The sequence below is a fragment of the Diadema setosum genome, chromosome 5 (genome assembly GCF_964275005.1).
Source record: "Diadema setosum chromosome 5, eeDiaSeto1, whole genome shotgun sequence".
Lineage (NCBI taxonomy): Eukaryota > Metazoa > Echinodermata > Echinoidea > Diadematoida > Diadematidae > Diadema > Diadema setosum.
In genome coordinates this window covers 41958051-41976850 of record NC_092689.1, presented here as the reverse complement: position 1 = coordinate 41976850, position 18800 = coordinate 41958051, and the positions used below count along the sequence as shown (strand labels likewise).

The 18800-nt window shown below is 38.0% G+C and overlaps 1 protein-coding gene across 2 annotated transcripts in view; it reads right to left on the bottom strand.

Moving 5' to 3' along the window:
- LOC140228718 (2-oxoglutarate dehydrogenase complex component E1-like) overlaps nucleotides 1-18800 on the bottom strand; it is a 65919-nt gene that overhangs the window by 43371 nt on the left and 3748 nt on the right. For both annotated transcript variants that reach the window (XM_072308997.1, XM_072308996.1), the window contains exon 2: nucleotides 12635-12856. In XM_072308997.1, coding sequence (XP_072165098.1) covers nucleotides 12635-12856 — 222 coding nt within the window. The remainder of the gene's footprint in view (nucleotides 1-12634; nucleotides 12857-18800) is intronic.

Genomic DNA, 18800 nt, shown 5'->3' with positions numbered 1-18800 from the left:
GTCAATGTGGGTACATACTTTCATAATGAGCTCAACCTGTTTGCCAATAAGTTCCGGAACAAAAGAAAATAGCTTAGTATCCTCTGAGGTTCAGTTAGGTTAAAGGTGAAATAACAAATTTAAGCATCCAATTGAATAGGCAAGAACATTAAAGGACAAGTTCACCTTTATAAACATAAGGATTGAGAGAATGCAGCAATATTAGTAGAACACATCAGTGAAAGTTTGAGGAAAATTGAACAATCAATGCAAAGGTTATGAATTTTTAAAATTTTGTGTTGGAACCACTGGATGAGGAGACTACTAAGGCTCGTGATGTCATATGAGTACAACAGTATAAAGAAAATGTAAAGGAAATTCAACATATTTTCACTTTTTTTGCATAATAAAAGAGCACTTGACTTGCCTCTTTCTAAAGGCAATGGGAATAATTACCCATAACATATGTCAGTAACGAGTCAAGGGAATGTGTACTTTTTTCAAAAGATGAAATTTTGTGAAATTCTCTCTATATTTTCCTTATATTGTTGTACGCATGTGACATCATACATGTACACTGCAGTAGTCTTCTCATCCAGCGGTGAATGCACAAAAACTTCAAAAATTCATAACTTTTGAACGGGTTGTCCGATTTTCCTCAAACTTTCAATTATGTGTTCTACTAATATTGCTACATTCTTTCAATCCTTATGTTAATGAAGGTAAACTTGTCCTTTAATCCACTAGTATATGAAACACAGATAATCAAAGTTTGTCACAGACATTTCATTAAAACTCTTCTTGCAGATTATGTTGCAGTCAGTTGAGTTTACTTTCCCCAAATAGTGAAGGGGAGGGGGAAACAACCCTGTAATCAAGGGGGAAAAAAAAAGATTCAATGTATAACTTAGATGACACATCATCACATTTACCTTTGCATCACAAACACGATATTCACAATTTTCAACAAATTTTCATGGGCTACAGATTACACATGATTAGTTCCATAAAAGACTTTCCACACCAAGGTAAAAAAAAAAAGGTCAGGCACAGCACAATTTTCATAGCTCTAAATGAAAAAAACAAAACAAAAAAAAAGATCAGGAAGTGCTCAGAACAGCATAATTTGACATACAAAGCAGTCTGATCAACACCATGGGAGCACAAAAAGATGTTAAGGTGTTATGGGGGCAGGGGACTAGGGTTTTATTCAATGTAGATTATGCACAACATACTGTACGAGCTGAAATTTTCGCGTACAGATATTTTCGCGAATTGCTACTTCAGGGGTCGCACTTAACTTTTTTTTTAACTAGCCAGGCGGACTACTTAGAATCAATTTTAACACTGAAGCAATATTTTGGCTAGCCAGACGGACTAGTAACTTCAGAATTTTATGATTTTTAGCTAGTCCGACATGATTTTGGGTGGCCAATGGCCAGCGGACCATCGCCAATTTCGAACCCTGTACTTGGAGGACATTTGCGCGTGTTGTTAATTTCGCGGTTGCGACGGGTACGTAACTATTTGCGTGTTGTTATTTTCGCGGTTCAAAGGCGATTCGCGAAATTCGCAAAAATAAAACCACCGCGAAAATTTCAGCTTGACAGTACTGTGTAGTTTAGTACATCACAAAAATTTCTGGGATTTTGCAGATTTTTTATTTTTAGAAACATGGTCTAGAATAACAGGAGTGATGTTTAAGATACCACCATACCAGTGAGGTTTTACTATCAAATCAGAAAGAAGTATGTGATACAAACAAGTCAACATGGTGTGCTGTAGCAATAACATTAAATCAACAGATCCGTGTAGGTCTTTCAAAATACCATGTCACAGCATAATCCACCTCATAGTCATGGTTCTGTATTTGGAAAGCAACTGACTTTCCTTTTGTTGAAACCCCAGAATTCATTAAATCATCTCCCTAGGGTACATTCATTCCCCTCTAAAATGTGCCACAAATTTGACACAGTTCTGTTGATCGACCATTGTTCCTCGACATCTGCAAATCAGCAATGTACATAATGTATTATACGCTACTGACTGTAGCGCATTGGCGTGGACTGTTGAGAATGAATTGGGAAAGATCTGCAACAGGTGTTGCCACTCCCATATCTGTTTGTAACATTCTATGGCAATTAATCTGTTGTAAAAATAGAGTATTAATTGGTGTTTCATTATTATTTGCCTTCTTCCCTTACGACACAAGGGGAATGCCAAAAGTAAGTGGAGGCAGTGGATATTTTTATTTAAGCAATCATGACATGATTGCACAGTTCACATCAGTCTAAATTTTGGTTGTCATTTAAATCTATTAACTGATAGATCCAGCTATAGACTGGCCAAACCTGACTGTTTATCATGAATTTGGCTTGCCTGCTGTAACTCTCAAGAGCCAGCAGGTTTGTGTTTTACACACTAAACCTCACGAATGAACTCTTGTAACATATCATCTAGACATACATACTGTTGTACCCAGTACCAGTAACAAGATAATTATGTTTGTTTATCATAGAAGATTTCACAACCACTATGCACGCTTTACCATTATCACTCTAGGACACCATGAACTTCTGTATGCAATAGTTATACAGATCCATAGTTCACTAGACAGCACAATATACACATAAAGATAGGATAGCAAAATATAGTTACACCACCCCACTCATACAGTGTAGTACTACTAGTATTAGTTCTCCCTCACTATATTTATGAGTCCATGGAGCAAGCCTTCAATGGCTAGGGTGTGACATTGAGATTCTCAAGGGCAACTCAGGTGCTGCAAACTTTGATCACTGGGGAGTGTCGTTGTAGACAGTGTGCCATGCACGAAAGAATGTTTTAGATTCTAAAGTACAAGTATATCAAAGATAATACTCCTACAAATACTTCGGTGGCAAGGTTGATTGTTTTATGGTAAACATGGCTTCGGATTCACAGAAATGGAGCGAGGTTGTGCCATGACAATGTCCTAATGCACTACGGGACTGTCAGTGCATAGTTGAAGGCATTGCTCATTTGTACATGGATCTAGGATTGAAACTGATCACTAGATTATTTTTACAAAGACAACAAATAAAGTGACTTGAGAAATTTCTAGCAGACGATCTGTTATCATGACAGTACCAGATGTGAGTAGACATTCACTAAAACAAATGAACATGTTTTCCCTTCTATCCTGACTACGAATAAGTCATTTTATTAACTTGTGTGGGAGAGGAGAACACTGAACAAAGACTTGTATGAATTAATGTTGATGTTTAAAGTAACACTTCTTCAAACTTCCTTTACTTGAGTGTTTGAATGCAAAGTTCACTTGTACATACTCATACAATTTGTAAAGCATGCACTCATGAATAGCTGTATATCAAAGTGTTGGAAATGATAAGGAAATTCCATCTCTTTTGTGAGTACACCATTTAAAATGGCAATTTCATTAAATACTGATAGCATGAAACAAACTTCAGGGAGAAAATCTCAGAGTATGCCACTAGCTGGACCATATTACAAATAGACATTTATGCAGCCGTCATGGCCCATGAGCCTGGTGAACTTGCTATTGGACGTGAAATTATGATAAGCATGAGATACATGTTAGACACTTGAAGAGCAATTCTATTAAATGTCTAGATATGATTTCTCAGGCGGTTCTAGGACAATCACCTCTTGGACAATTATACTCCAGACCCTCCCCCCCAGACCCTAACCCTAATCCTTATCCTGAACCTAATTCTGACCCTAACCCAAATTCTAACACTAACCCAACCCTTACCCTAATCTTTACTCTTCACCCTATCACTAACCGGTTTAAGGGGGGGGGGGGGGGGGGGTGAAGAAGAATAAAAAGTACAAGCTGGCAATGTTATCAGCTCTGGCTGGTAAGGTGTCACCTGTGACCTTGTCAGCTAATGTCATTTTCTTACATCATAAGCCTTCACTTAGTATCACATGCAATTCCTTCATGTGGAAATACGGAAATACCCCCCTCTTTGGTGGTGCGTGACTAAATCCATCACTTCCTAATTTAAGGGCAACTCTGTGGTGACAACTAGAAATGGTACCATCATGACTCACTTCCTTTTAGAGGGATGACATCTACTGTCTTGATGCTAAATTTGGGTTCTGTGCTTGCAATATCAACCAGTCAACTACTTGCAAGTTACCAAAATGGGGTAACACTTCTTAGATCACTCACGGTGAGGGACGTTTTTATTTTAATCATCCTTGACAGTTCCTCTTATTTGCCAAATTCACAGAGTGTATCCATCAGCTTATACAATACAAGAAAAAAAAAAAGAATATTGTAACTAGAATGGAACACTGCATCTTATTAACTCGTTGAGGACGGGCTGATTTTGCTACAATACGCATTTCCCTTCATAGACACTTGCCCGAGTATACTCGGGACTCGTCCTCTGGACGGTCCTCAGCAGGTTAAACATGACCTTGCTCAAAAGGGACAGGAAGAGTAGGTGTTCATAAAACAGTTTTCTATTCGACACACATGTACTTGACGCTATGTCCTTCAGACCAATTACAGCGAGTGGTTTTGTGTATCACATTGTCTTATGCGTTCTTTCGCAGGGTGCATTATGATTGCGTGTCATGTAGTTTTCTGTGTATATTTGTTGATCTAGAGTGCCCTCAATCATATTTGCTTATTAACGTTAATGGGATGGTGAGCTTGTAATGGCTGATAAGGGTCAATGGGATTATAAAACAGTGCAGAAAATGTGTGAATTAGGACACTGATAAACACGATTATTGGAAGCAGTCATCACTGTATATTAAACCACACAAATGCTCTATCATATGTTAGTTTAGTGAGCACAGATGAAATTACAATAACTCCATGGCATACTTGTGATCAGATAATGAACATACAACATGCATCACAAGACACTACGAACTACGATAAGACACATGCATCCATAACAAACATAAACTGCAACACCAAGGGATTTGTGACAGATAAGGAACCAATCAACTTATGATTACAGAAAGTCACATGACAGAGTATACTATACAACATATATGATTATCCAGGCATATGATGAAGGCTTAATCATTATGTAGTCCATTTCTGCCAGTTATCCAAATTTTTCCACTGACATTGCTGGAGTTCATATGGAGCCTTCTAAATGCAGGTAGCTGTTTGAAGCGCTCCCCATCAAGTTATGTCATAAATTTGGGCACTAATGCCTTAAATTCTGGAGACCTTTGTTGCTGTCTTCTTCATTTTCTGTCTGGGAAACTTTTCAAGCAGAAGATACACATCATGTTAATCAAAATATGAGTAAGAAGTCGTATGAGTGTTGCAGGAATCTTTGCAGAATTGTCACTGATCAGAAAGCAACTATCAATATAAACTAAGAAAATGCATGTTAGAAGTTGAACAGGTTATGTGGGGATTTTACTGATCAGAAAATACTTATCATTGCAGATTAAAACATGGGTCAGAAGCCAAGTGTGTCTCTCGTGTGATTTCTTGGAGCTCATCATACACTGTATTCCAAAAACTTTGATACTGAGCCAAGCAATTCTCCTCTTCGTCTTGTTCTGATGCTCGGTACTCTGGCTGAAAGGATCACTCCATGGTGACATTTGCCACCCAAAGCAAGTTGCACCAAGTCTAGACTACAGAAGAATTATCTAGCTTGTCTTTATTATCTTGAAATCAATCAAATGATAATTACTGCACAAAGACATTCACAGTCAATGGAAATTTGACATAGAGTGAACATAATTTTAAACATGCAAAACATACAAATGCAGAGTACTTCGAATATCAGATATCAGTTGCAGCATTAAAAGAAAAAAAAAACAGGGAAAAAGATGAAGTTATCGTTAGGCAAACAGACACAATATTAATGCTAGCTACATGAAACAGTGATTCAAGCTTCTAGATAGCCTCAAAAGTGCAGAACCACTTGCTCTAGAATCAACAAACGCAATCAGCAGCTAAAATCAAAGGCATCACCCTGAAATGAGTGCATCGGTGTAAATGGAAAAAATGCGAATGCATGATCTGTAGATGTAAATGTGGCCAAACCCGACCATACAAAATTCCCTGCATATGATGCATCACGCGTTACCCCGGGGTACCATAGTATCCCGGGTAACCGCGTTGTGTAGCGCCACCTCACGTCCACTAGAGGACAGCCAGAGAAAAATGCATGCACTGTGTGTGCATGTACATAGCATTCCCATGCCACTGCATGTTATACTACTGTACAAGCTGAAATTTTCGCGGTGCTTTTATTTTCGCGAATTTCGCGAATCGCCTTTGAATCGCGAAAATAACAACACGCGAAAATAACAACGCGCAAATACATGTAACTAAGTTCAGTTAGACCCTCGCAACCGCAAAATTAACAAGAGACCCACGGGTCTAGCGCTCACCTGAGTATCGCAAGTTCACCTTTCACGCAGTCACTAATTCACAGCTTTACTAAAATTTGACCAGGCATTCTCAAGTAGAACATGAAAATGTACAATAAGGGCCAAAAGTTTTAAAGAGTCCTTAATTTGGGAGGATTGGGGGCCCCCTGGGGCCCCCTGGTTGGGGCATGGTGCCCATTTTAACAAAATGAGATCCTAACCCCCTAGGGATGCTACCTGCCAAGTTTGGTGAAAATCGGTCATGGGGTTCTCAAGAAGAAGATGAAAATGTACAATTTAGGCCCCATTAGGACCCCTCCCCACCCCCCTCCCCTGGGTCCCAAGGGGGGGCACCCCTGATTCTGCCATGAACAAACTTGAAACTACAGTCATCAATGTACTAACTCATAGTATTAACTTAGCTCTATCACTTCTGGTTCTAGAGAAGAAGATTTTTATAGATTCCTTAATTTTGGGAGGTTTGGGCCCCCCTGGGGGCCCCCTGGGGGCCCCCTGGGTGGGGCATGGTGCCCATTTTAACAAATTGAGTTCCTAACCCCCTAGGGATGCTACCTGCCAAGTTTGATGAAAATCGGTCTTGGGGTTTTCAAGAAGAAGATGAAAATGTACAGAGTTTACGCACGACGGACGACGGACGCCGGACGCCGGACGAAGGGCGATCGCAATAGCTCACTTGAGCCTTTGGCTCAGGTGAGCCAACAACACACAAAAATGTCCGCGAAGGACCAATTCGTGAAGGACCAATTCGCGAAAATATCTGTACGCAAAAATTTCAGCTCGTACAGTATGCATGCATGGAAGCTGCGATACCACTAATGTGTGCTGTAGAGCAGTGCAGTGCAGTGGCTAGCGCACGCTAGCTCCAGCACCAAAATAATTTCCTCTTTTTGGCACCCAGGGTACAATGGCTGATTTTTATTTGGTACCCTGTGATACCATTTATGTCATCATATATCGCATACACAACACTTAAATTGTTCAATACAGTATCCCTACTCTACTCTGATGAAGAGGCAAATGTGTATAATGTAGATGGACATGACATGTACATGGTCATTACAGGTTGCCCATTCAGATTTCTCTGTTTTGACCTTCATAAAGACTGTAACAAAACCCATGTACCAGTATATCCTATGTCAGCAGCAACCTCTGTGAACAAGAGTAATGAAAATTTGAGGCCGTGTTGACACTATGATAAAGTACTTACAAGAAGAGTTTTAAAACACCTGTATGTTATACTGAAGTAAAGACGGGCTCATCTGACAGTTCCTCTGCCTGGTTATATACTGAAGAGGGTATGGACAAATAATATTTGAGAACCATCTAGAAAGAAAAAGGTCTTTCCATGACATCAGAAATAACAGCAACAACAAAACACTGAACCAACCTACTGGGAATTCAACATCAAGACCTCTGAGTATCCATCACAACTTTGATCTTTTTATGTCATTATGTTAACATCTGTGTGTCTGTCTGATTCTATTTTCCCCTCTCAGCTTGTGAAGCATTCTGTGAGGTGTTTCACCCAACTTCTGACACTGAATAAAGTGGACCTTAGAATGAACCACATCATTTCACTGGGGTAAAATTTCAACCTTACATCCTTTTGTCAAAGTTAACCTAATACTTCCCTCGATGGCAATTATGTCTCTGATATCACCAGAATTTCAGTATGAACTATACCCTTCTCTATGTTTATACACATGTATGCAGACAAGAACATTCATGCATAGACACACTGGCCCAAATTCACGAAGATGGTACAATTGAAACCATGGTTTTAACCATGGTTTCAATTGTACCACCTTCGTAAATTTGGGCCATTGGGATGATCATCTACAATGATATTCTCTTGATATGATTTATATCATCTAGCTGAGTTTGAGAACTATGCCATTCTAATGTTACTACAATTGATAAATGACCCAAGAAGACAACCTTGACCTTTGCCTTCGGAACAAAAACACTAATCATCAATGCCAAACAAACAAACCTAACAACTGTTTTGGCAAAACACAAATATATTCCGAAAGTAATTTCACCTGGTTTTAAGGCGCTTTTCCTCTTTCACTATGCAGTTTCAATGTCATGCGCATAACTTCCAAAAAATGCTGAGTAATTAACTGTGCATGGAACCTAACACGGAAGTATCTGCCACTGATATAAAATAACACATGCACTATAATACACACAGTTACAAATGGAACTTCGACTGACAAGACAATTGGATTCATGGGTGTATAATCAGTTGATTTCGTATCCGGGCAATTACCCCCCCAGGCAATATATATATATATATATATATATATATATATATATATATATATATATATATATATATATATATATATATATCCATGTAAACGTTACTATGTGTGAATATATATATATATATATATATATATCCACGTAAACGTTACTATGTGTGAATATATATATATATATATATATATATATATCCACGTAAACGTTACTATGTGTGATATATATATATATATATATATATATATATATCTATATATATATCATTCAATCACTCATTTTTTTCTCCATCTCCCACAGAAACATACAAATTTCCAGTTTCACAGAATTTTCATTAGAATGTACAGACAAAAGAAATTTATAAGTATGCAGTTGATAGGGAGGGTAACAGCATTTCATGAGTATGTGAAAATGCTGGAAATGGGGAGGACTGCTAAAAAAGCAATGTTTATAGGAAACATTCCCACTTACATCAAGGCCGTACTATCATGCCGCGTACGCCCCCTTGACTACACAAACTGAATAAGAATAGAGACTAACTATTGTATTGTTGTCATTTGCTACTGTATTTGCCATATATTTAGCTATTCTAATCTTTTTCATTCTTTCTTCTTCAAATAAAGAAATGTATGTGTGCACTCCTGTTGGGATTGTCATATTTTCATGTGTTTTGAAATTCGTGAATAGCACCCGACTCGCAAAATTTGCGAAAATAAAAGCAGCAACAAAATATTCGGCTGATACAGTATATTGTAATGTACCTAATTGTATTCATTTGTCTCCACTCAGCAAGGAGCAGAGAGAAAAGTATCCTGGGGTTGTCACATGCAACAACGGGCACTGATCTTCGTGAAAATGATTAGTGAAATTTGGTATTGGTAATCTTCTCAGTACAGCACTTCTCTTTGAACAAGATTTATAGAATTTCTCAACTGAGTTTGAATACAACTAAGAATAATACTGACTCCTTGCAGTTTTTTTCCCAGGTGATCAGTATTGGTCAAATTATGTCATCTATCAGGCACATTCTACCATACAAGCAAACAGAGTGCTCATTATTTTCTAAAAAGGTGTTATCTTAGAATCCAATTTAAATTTGTGGCCCACAACCTTCTGAACCTCGCCCCCATAATATTCACATCAATGTCAAAGTCCTCTGTGGGATGTAAACCTTGTAAACTGCATCTAGCAGTATTTTGAGGGCTGTAAAGGTAATTTTTTTCATTGAAAAAAAAAAAAAAAAACTCACAGTATTTTTTACCTTTCCTGACTCTAACATATCTTCAATAATGCAATTTTAGAAAAACAGTATTTGCCAACCTGCAATTTTTTTTTTTTTTTTTTTTTTTGGGGGGGGGGGGAGAACAAATTAATCAAACAGTACAAAATACTGTTTAAAAAAGTAACAATTGGTATTTCTTCTGTCATAGTTTATAACTGCTGACACTAAGTTATTAGCATTATACTTGCTAAGAATTGGGAAGCGCCTATGGACTCCCCTCAGCATAGTACAAACTGTATCAGTCAAACTAAAAAGGGACTGTGGTTCTTACTATCTTGGACTCCTTCAAGAGGTCATGTGAGAGACTGTACAGACATTACCCCTTCATATCTTGGCCAAGCTCTCAAGGCATGTGATTTGACCAGGAAATTTGAATATGGAGCACAAGGTGACCCTTCTACCCTTCTATCAGGAATACCAAGTTCATCTTGTGGCCTAGTTCTCACTATTGTGATTTTATATGTTAGATCAAAGTAAAAAAACAAAAAAAAAAAAAACAGAAAAATTAGCTGATATAATAAGGAAACACCTGACCCGTAGAGAATTTCAGTGATATTGAACTTCATATTCATGTGGGGTTTAATATTTGGAGTAAAATCAGACAAATGAATGAGCAGAAATATCATTTAGATTGGACAAACAAAAAGATGGTATTTTTAAGTTTCAAAATTTCTTTCATATGGGCTTATAGTAATATGTGCATATTATTGGTCATTGATGAAAAAAACAGGTTAAATATTACAGTTTTGCAATTGTAGTACACATATTTGCCTGATCAATATCAACTGAATTTATAGTGTTCTGCTCAGCTTTCTTCTGCTTCTTAGAGCTAAAGTGGGTATCTCATTGGGCTGGAGACTAGTTGATGACCTGACGGTGACTTGAGTCTCCCTGGTCGTGGACTGGTTGCAGAGACGTCTCAGCAACGTTTCGTGAATTGTATCTGAGCCTCCAGGGAGTTGCAAGTGAATCAATCATGTTCAATTTTTTTTTCATAGACTCCCTTCGGTCTCTAGGTGGTCACGGAGACGTCTCTGCCAAGTCTCCTTCTAGTCGTGGCCAAGTCACAGAGACTAATTTTATTTGCAAGGTCTCCGAGACATCTCCACTACTTTGTGGAGACCCATTGGTAACCTACCGGAGAGGTCGCAGAGAGGCCTCCGCAACTGAGAAGATGTCTCGGAGACGTTGCGGCGACGTCTCTGTAATTTCTGGATGAATAAATTATCATCTAAGTTGGAGACATCTCTGAAGTCGCAGAAGAGTGGCCTTCTTGGTGAGCGCGCAAGCCATTTTTTCTCTTTTGAGTCGCACTAGTCGCGGTGACTGATCAGTCGTTGCAGTCACGGCAGTTGCGGCAAAGTCTCCTCCACTGAGATACGCCCATAACTTGAACACAGATTGAAGCTTCTCTTCAAATGTGTCCCTTGAGAATATCTACACAGATCTAAGGGGCATTTTACTTGCAGGAAGAAGAAAAAAAAAAACATAGAGAGAAAGGTAATACAGTAATCTCTCCACCACTGCCCTAACATCCACAAAACAGGTAGGCAAGATCTTGGAAAACAGATAAAAATGCATCAAAACAAGTTGTGCATAGATTTCTGCAATACCATAGAACTCCAAGAAAACCTTGAATGGGTGAAACACGTTTCCTGCAGTCAATCTAACAGCATCACAAGTTCCCTAGTATACATGTGTGTACAGAGCATAACAATACAATGGATTCCCTGAAATCTGTCTATTGAAACATTGCCACCAAGCCAAAGCTCTGTGTGTTACTCATTTGCATGGAATCAAGGGAGAGCTACTTCGAGTAACAATTTTTGACGGAGGAAAAAAAAAAAAAGAAGAAGAGATGAATGGACAAACCAGACTGTGAAAGAGTGTGATGCCGGAGCCAGAAATGGATAATTATACCACTGCACTGGTGAAAAAAAATCCCTTTGTTGCTGTTTTGGTAAGGTTCATATTCTTTGTCCTATTTACCATTGTCCTTTTTCTTCCTGAAAGCTGTAAAGCAACAGTGTTTTTATTCTACAGAAGTCCCACTTAGCTCATGTGTAGGAGTACAACAATTTTTTGCAGATATATGCATGGCTCTGAATTTGATGTTACTAAATCAATGGCCCTTACCCAAGAATATACCACTTCCAGATATACATGCAGTTGATTAGGTTAGGCTTTGGCTGTCTCACATACTCTGATTTTAATGCATTTTCCCTTAGTGCTGAAAAAAAAAATGTTAATATGTTTGGATGCACATAAAAGAATAGTAGGACGATAATGTCTTGTTCACAAGGCCTGCCATTGGCTTTTGAGCTACATGTGTATGGATGTGCTCAGATGCACTATATGCAGGGAACTCATTCGTTTTCTTTTTTGTGTGGGTGGGTCATGCACCATTTTGAGGCTATCTCAGTTGCTAGATTGAGTGTTTACAATATTTCATGAGTGCAAAAATAAAATAGCAAACACAGAACAAAACAAAATAAAATAACTATATAGAGTTAAACAAAACAAAACACAAGACAATACAAAACAAACAAAACAAACAAAAAAACAAAATACCAGCAAATAATAGTCAGTATAGAATATATGAGTGTTTGACATTATATGAAATATTATTTTTGCATAATTAAAGTGATACTTTGAAAGATGGGTGCTTTACAAACACCTCCTCCAAGGGGCAACAGTCTGACTGACCTGGTAGGACCTGATGATGGTCTGCACGGACAGATGATCCTCGATCACCTTCCGGTCCAGCTGGGCCTGGGCTACCGAGGCCGGAGGTGCCTGGACGGTGGTCATCGGCGAGGGCCGTGGCGATGACGGAGTGGGATACATACTGGAGATTGGTGGCGGTGGGGAGTAAGCCGTCCCGGGCGCGGCGCCGTTTTGAGCGTTGCGGAAGAAAATGTCCCATGACTGCAAAGGGAAGCAGATTTTAGATATGCATGGAAACACACATGGGATACAGGGGCAATTAAGAATTAAAGGGTGTGTACAGTTCTGGTCGAGGTGAGGATTTAGCTTTTAACGTTTTGCGAGATATTCAGAAATCACTCTATGAGATGTCAAAGAGCATGCAGTTCTAAGGGGTATCAAAAGTTTATTCAATGAAAATCGGTTTTGAAATGGCTGAGATATCCAAAAACAAGGTGAAACAAAGAGATCCTAATAAAGTTGTGGCATGTCGCCTTTTATTATTAGCACTTTTTTGGATATCTCAGCCATTTGAAAACCAATTTTCATCAAATAAACGTTGAATCCTTCTTAAAATTACATGCTCTTTCATATTTCATAAGAGGCTTTTCATTATCTCACTTAGGAATGTTCAAAACATGAATCCCCACCTCAGCCAGTACTGTACAGTCCCTTTAAACCAATACTACCAATAACAGGCTTTTTAAATGATATGGACAGAGACAGGGAAGAAATTCAGTTATCTATTGCTACCCACAAATTCTCTTTTTTTTTTCTTTTTTTTCTTTCTTTCATCATTTCACACTAAGACGATAATGAATGATGAGCAGGTGCAACGCTGACTGGCCAATAAGCATAAATGAGAAAAAACAAGTTCAAAAATATACGTAAATAGCATTCAGTCATTTAGTTGAAACTTCAGAGTGAGTTATACAGATTTATGCAGTGTACTAATGGCCCATACCTTCCTAAGGGTATAATCTTGATCTAGACAGCATGGTTTTTTGTTTTGTTTTGTTTTGTTTTGTTTTGTTTTTCTAGAAGAGAAGGTTCCAGGACAAAGCTATAGAAGTATCTTATCCACAAAGGTATCAAAAGAACTCACTGAAATAAGATCTGAATAAAAACGTTTAACACTGACAAATCAACAAATGAACTAGAGACGCACTCTGAGAACGCAGACCTCCACCAAGCATGTAGCTCATTTCCACCACTGATCTTGTTCTTCCATAGAGATACATGTATCAGTGATTTCCACCCATATGTACAAACTTATAGCATTGTGTGCTGAAAGTCGTCCGATTTCCCAATATAGAAGCCTTTGTTACGTCATAGACCCTAAGCTGCACGGCGTGCCTCGCCCTAGCAGAAACTAGAGCACGCACTTTAGTGCGCGCACGCAAACCTCAATACAGGCAGCCTTAACTCCCAAGTTCATTGACCCTACCTGCCAAAATGTCAAAAATCCTTCATTAAATTCCCCCAAAATTCTCAGATCACTACCAAAATTTACTACCTGGTACTTGTATCATTCTAAACCTTTCCTGCAAGTTTCATCCAAATCCGTTAACTACTCTTTGAGTTATTTTGCACATGGACAAGCTAACTTACATTAACAAACAAACACACAAACCAACGGTAACGAAAACATAACCCCCTCCCTTGGCGGAGGTAATATCTTGTTATAAAATTTCATGTAAGATACAAGGCACTTTCAGCCTGTTTCATTCTAATACCCTTCATTTACATACTTGGGTGATATTGTCAAGGCACAGTGATTTCATCTTGAAAACAGTCACATCCCATATTATTTTGATGACTCTCACTAGATTGTGCCCCAAATCTCATTTTAGTAAAACCTGCTCAAAATGGCCGTTGTGGGGAAACATAGCAGTGACCTGGAGCAGAGAGAACTTTTCTATACAGCCATAGAGGTCATTTTTAATCAGTGCAAATCCATTCATCTCCACTAAAATATACTGGTAATGCTGATGCTACAAGCTACATTTCACATATTGACACACAAAGTTACATTTTTTCTGTCACAAATTTACTGACTTTGTTACTGATGTTCGGATATAGGATCAATACAAGCACACAGATTTCTCACTGACTATCATAAAATATTCACTTAATCAACCATAAAAGGCTACTTCACTGTTTTACTACAAAAATTTCTTGTCCCTTTCCAGGATTTGATTTCTATTGTAGGTACAGTGTACATCCTCATTGTGTACAAGGGACAGCCCGACAAATACTGGTCACTGCGCATAATTAGAAACTGGTCAAGAGATTTTAATTATGTGGCTGCTATACTGATTCCTGTGTGTGATTAAACTATCAAGGGATTATGGTCCTGTAAGTGCCAACTGTGTCAAACACAGAGTCATTGTATGCAACCACTACATAAATAGAAGGGTGGATTTGTGGCCATTGTAGGACGGCACCTATTCTACATTTGGGTACTCCCATGACAGATTTAACTCTACATTGTGAATGTGTTTTTGTGCTACAATATCCATCCAGCCCATGGGAGGAATATTGTGAATAATATTTTGAAATTGTTGAACAGAGAAATTTCAGAAAATGAACTTGACTTATGATCCTTGGCCTTTGCTGGATACTTTGCTGGGTTGGGTTTTTTATTTTATTTTTTTTTTTGGTTGTTGTTGTTGTTGTTGTTTTTTTTTATACTTTTTTAAAAACTTTTTTTAACTGCTCAAATGGGGATTTGAGCCTCATACTGAAAATTTTTAGAAGCAAGTGCATATTTGTTTCAAACTGCTTCACATTCAATTACTAGTACTTCTCCTGGGCTGGTGATGTAGCAAGTGCCAGTTTGTAGTGCCTGACTCTTCCGATTTAAAACATATCAAGATGAGAGATGGGACCATGAATTCCAAACAAGCACTTCGTGCTGTGGCATGACCAACAGATATAAAGCTGCAATGTTCTCCATCTGCTGGTAGCTTGGGTCCAAACAGTGCTCAACACACAAATCAGTTGGCTTCATTATTGACAAAGATCCATCTGTAACAGATCTCTGATATTTCTCCAATATGAGAATTTGTTATCTAGAAGTTTCTTTGAAGTTGAGTGTAAGACACTTGCTTGCTGTCAGGGAAAGCCCTTGTGTTTTGCAACAATCCTTTTCTGGGAGGCATTTCATGAAGGAACTTGTCGGATAAAATGTCCGACAAGTCAATCATATCCGACAAGTTTTGAGAAATCAGCCAATCAGACTAAAGAATTTCTCAAAACTTGTCGGATATAATTGACTTGTCAGATATTTCATCCGACAAGTTCCTTCATGAAATGCCCCCCTGGTTGTTTAAAGTGTACTTCATCTGACAATTATATCCTGATTTTTTTTTTCACTAAAAAATTGTTAACTTTTATGCAAACTTGTCTGGAAAAAAAACAAAGCAAAGGGGGGTGGGAGTCACTGAGGAGAAACTGGAAGCTGAGTTTATCCTGGCTTTGTTTACCAGAGCTCTATTGCAGAATGTGAAAGTCTTCACTTCCAACCATTTGCTACATTGCAAATACTAGACATAACCAGTCATCAAGCTCTAGCAACTACCTCAACCCCATGGCCATTGAATCAGTGATTATGCTGCCCATCCATTTACATTTGGTGCTTGTTTCTCATTCATCTATTTGATTTTAATAAATCCTTATTTCTTGATTGTTCATGAAAGGACTTTCCACCCAACTGCTGCAGTATTAGCTAGCTTGAAATGACCAAAGTACAATGACCTTTGACCTTGACCTGTGGCCTATCTGATACAAAGAAATGTCTATTTATTTCTACCCTGTCTGCTTAGTTAACTTATCACGAGCCATTCTCAGCTCAACAATAGCTTGTAATGACCATTTTGGCAGAAGTACCATGACCTTCCATCTTTCCCCATCATTATTTTATATCATACTTCCTCATTCATTCCCACGCTTACTAAACTCATATTATATTGAGCACTAACAAGTACCGGAATTAAAAATGAAGTTTAGAGATAAAATAATATAGGTAGAAGTTTGGTGACTTTTTGACATTTAACTTGTGGGATTTTTTTTCCTTGTCAAAAAAGAAAAAAAAAATATTTTCACTGTATCTACCAATTCACATAGCACACTCAGTCCCATTACCAAGAAAATATAAAAATGTATCATTTTCTCTTTACAATAATGAGAGATAAGATGGACAGACAACATGAATAGATAATTCCTCTAGCGAGACATTAAAAAAAAAGAATAAAGAAATCAAGTTAAAAGTAGGACACCACAGGTGAGGGAAATCCGAATTACGTCAGATGGTAGATTACTACAGAAATTGACTGTTTGAAATATCAGTTACTCACCTTGCATGGCAAACATTGTAATCTGCAATCTAGATAACTGTTACAGTAAGTGACTACAGTAAGGAATCCTGATAAGCTTCTTTTGGAAAGATTTCCTTATGTGCCCCTACTTATTTTACCAAAGGAGGTATTTACCATACCATTCTACCCTGCACTACCCATATTAGCTTACACACAGATGTATGCTGTCCCACAACTCACTAAATGTGACCCTGCACCACAACACAAACAAAAAGTTGCCAGACATGGATTTTTAGTTAAGGACAGATTCTGAAAGAGCAGACTTTAAGCTTTAAAAAGATGTATTATAAGTCAATTCAAATGGATTCTCCTAACCTATATAAATATTGGAAAGAAAGCCCACACTCTGGAAAAGTTGAAACTGAGAAAAATGCTCTGAAGTACGGGCTATTCAAGTGCTTAATCTTTACTACTGTATACGCCAAATATTTCGCGAGGTTTTATTTTCGCGAATTTCGCGAGTCAGGTGCTATTCGCGAAATTAAAGACGCGTGAAAATATTGACTCTGAGCCCGATGTGAATGTGACGTACGTGTGTACACTTCTCCGTTCAGTACAGGACTCCACGATCGCGAATTTAACCACTCGCGACATTGTCGGGAATTCCCGATTCGCGAAGATTTAGACTCGCGAAATATATGGCGTATACAGTAAGTCGTGCTACCTGTGCCATGAATGGGACAACAAAAAACATGATGTAAATCACTGGAGCAACAACAATGAAGGGATTATTGGATTAAAGGGATGGGACAGTATTGGTGGAGATGAGAATTGGGCTATTCACTTTTTGCGAAATACCAAGAAAACACTTATGATATAGTACAGAGCATACCATTTTAAGAGGAATTCAAAGTTTATTTGTGACCGTGCATCACAAAACGAACACAAAGTCGCAGCCTTTGATTTTGCGTGAGGACCTCAAAAGGGTGAAACAGGTCAACCAAGTCAATCTTGAGTTTTTATACTTTCTGAAAGAGCTATTCTTTGTCTACATTATTCATAAGTTTGGGGTCATAAAACAAACAAGAAAGTGTGTTTTCAACAGTTTTTCTACAACCCCTTTTTTGTAGAGTAGTGCGATTAGATACGTCTTCAGAGGTCCCTTTTCATTTCTTTAAAATCCTATACACACTCTTCAGTTTCAACTCTAATAACTTTTGAATAGACGGGGCTACCACCTTGAAAGTTGGCATTTATTATGGACAGCATGTGTTTATTGAGCATGCTCAATTTCAGCTTAAACTGATAATCCCTTCATTGTTGTTGCTACTGTGGTTTACATCCTGTTTTTTGTCACATTCATTGCACAGCCAGCATGGTTTTTAAAGATTAAGTGCTTGAATAGACCCTTTACTTCAGAGCCTCTTTTCTCAGTTCACACCTATCCAGAGTTTGTGCTTTCTTTCCAATATTTAGATAGGTTAGGGCAGTCCATTTACATCATTTTAAAGCTTAGAATCTGCTCTTTCAATATCTGCCCTTAACTAAAAATCCATGTCTGGCGACTTTTTGTTGGTTTTGTGGTGCAGGGTCACATTTGATGAAAATTGGGTTTGGAATGACTGAAACATCCAAAAACAAAGTAAAACAAAGCAATCGTAATAAAGTGTGGGTCCCACACTTTATTAGAATCACTCTTTTTTGGATATCTCAGCCATTTCAAAACCAATTTTCATCAAATAAACATTGAATTCCTCATAGTATTCCATGCTCTTTCATATTTCATAAGAGGTTTCTCATTATCTCACCAAAAAATGTTAGAAACCTGAAATCAAGTCTCAACCAAA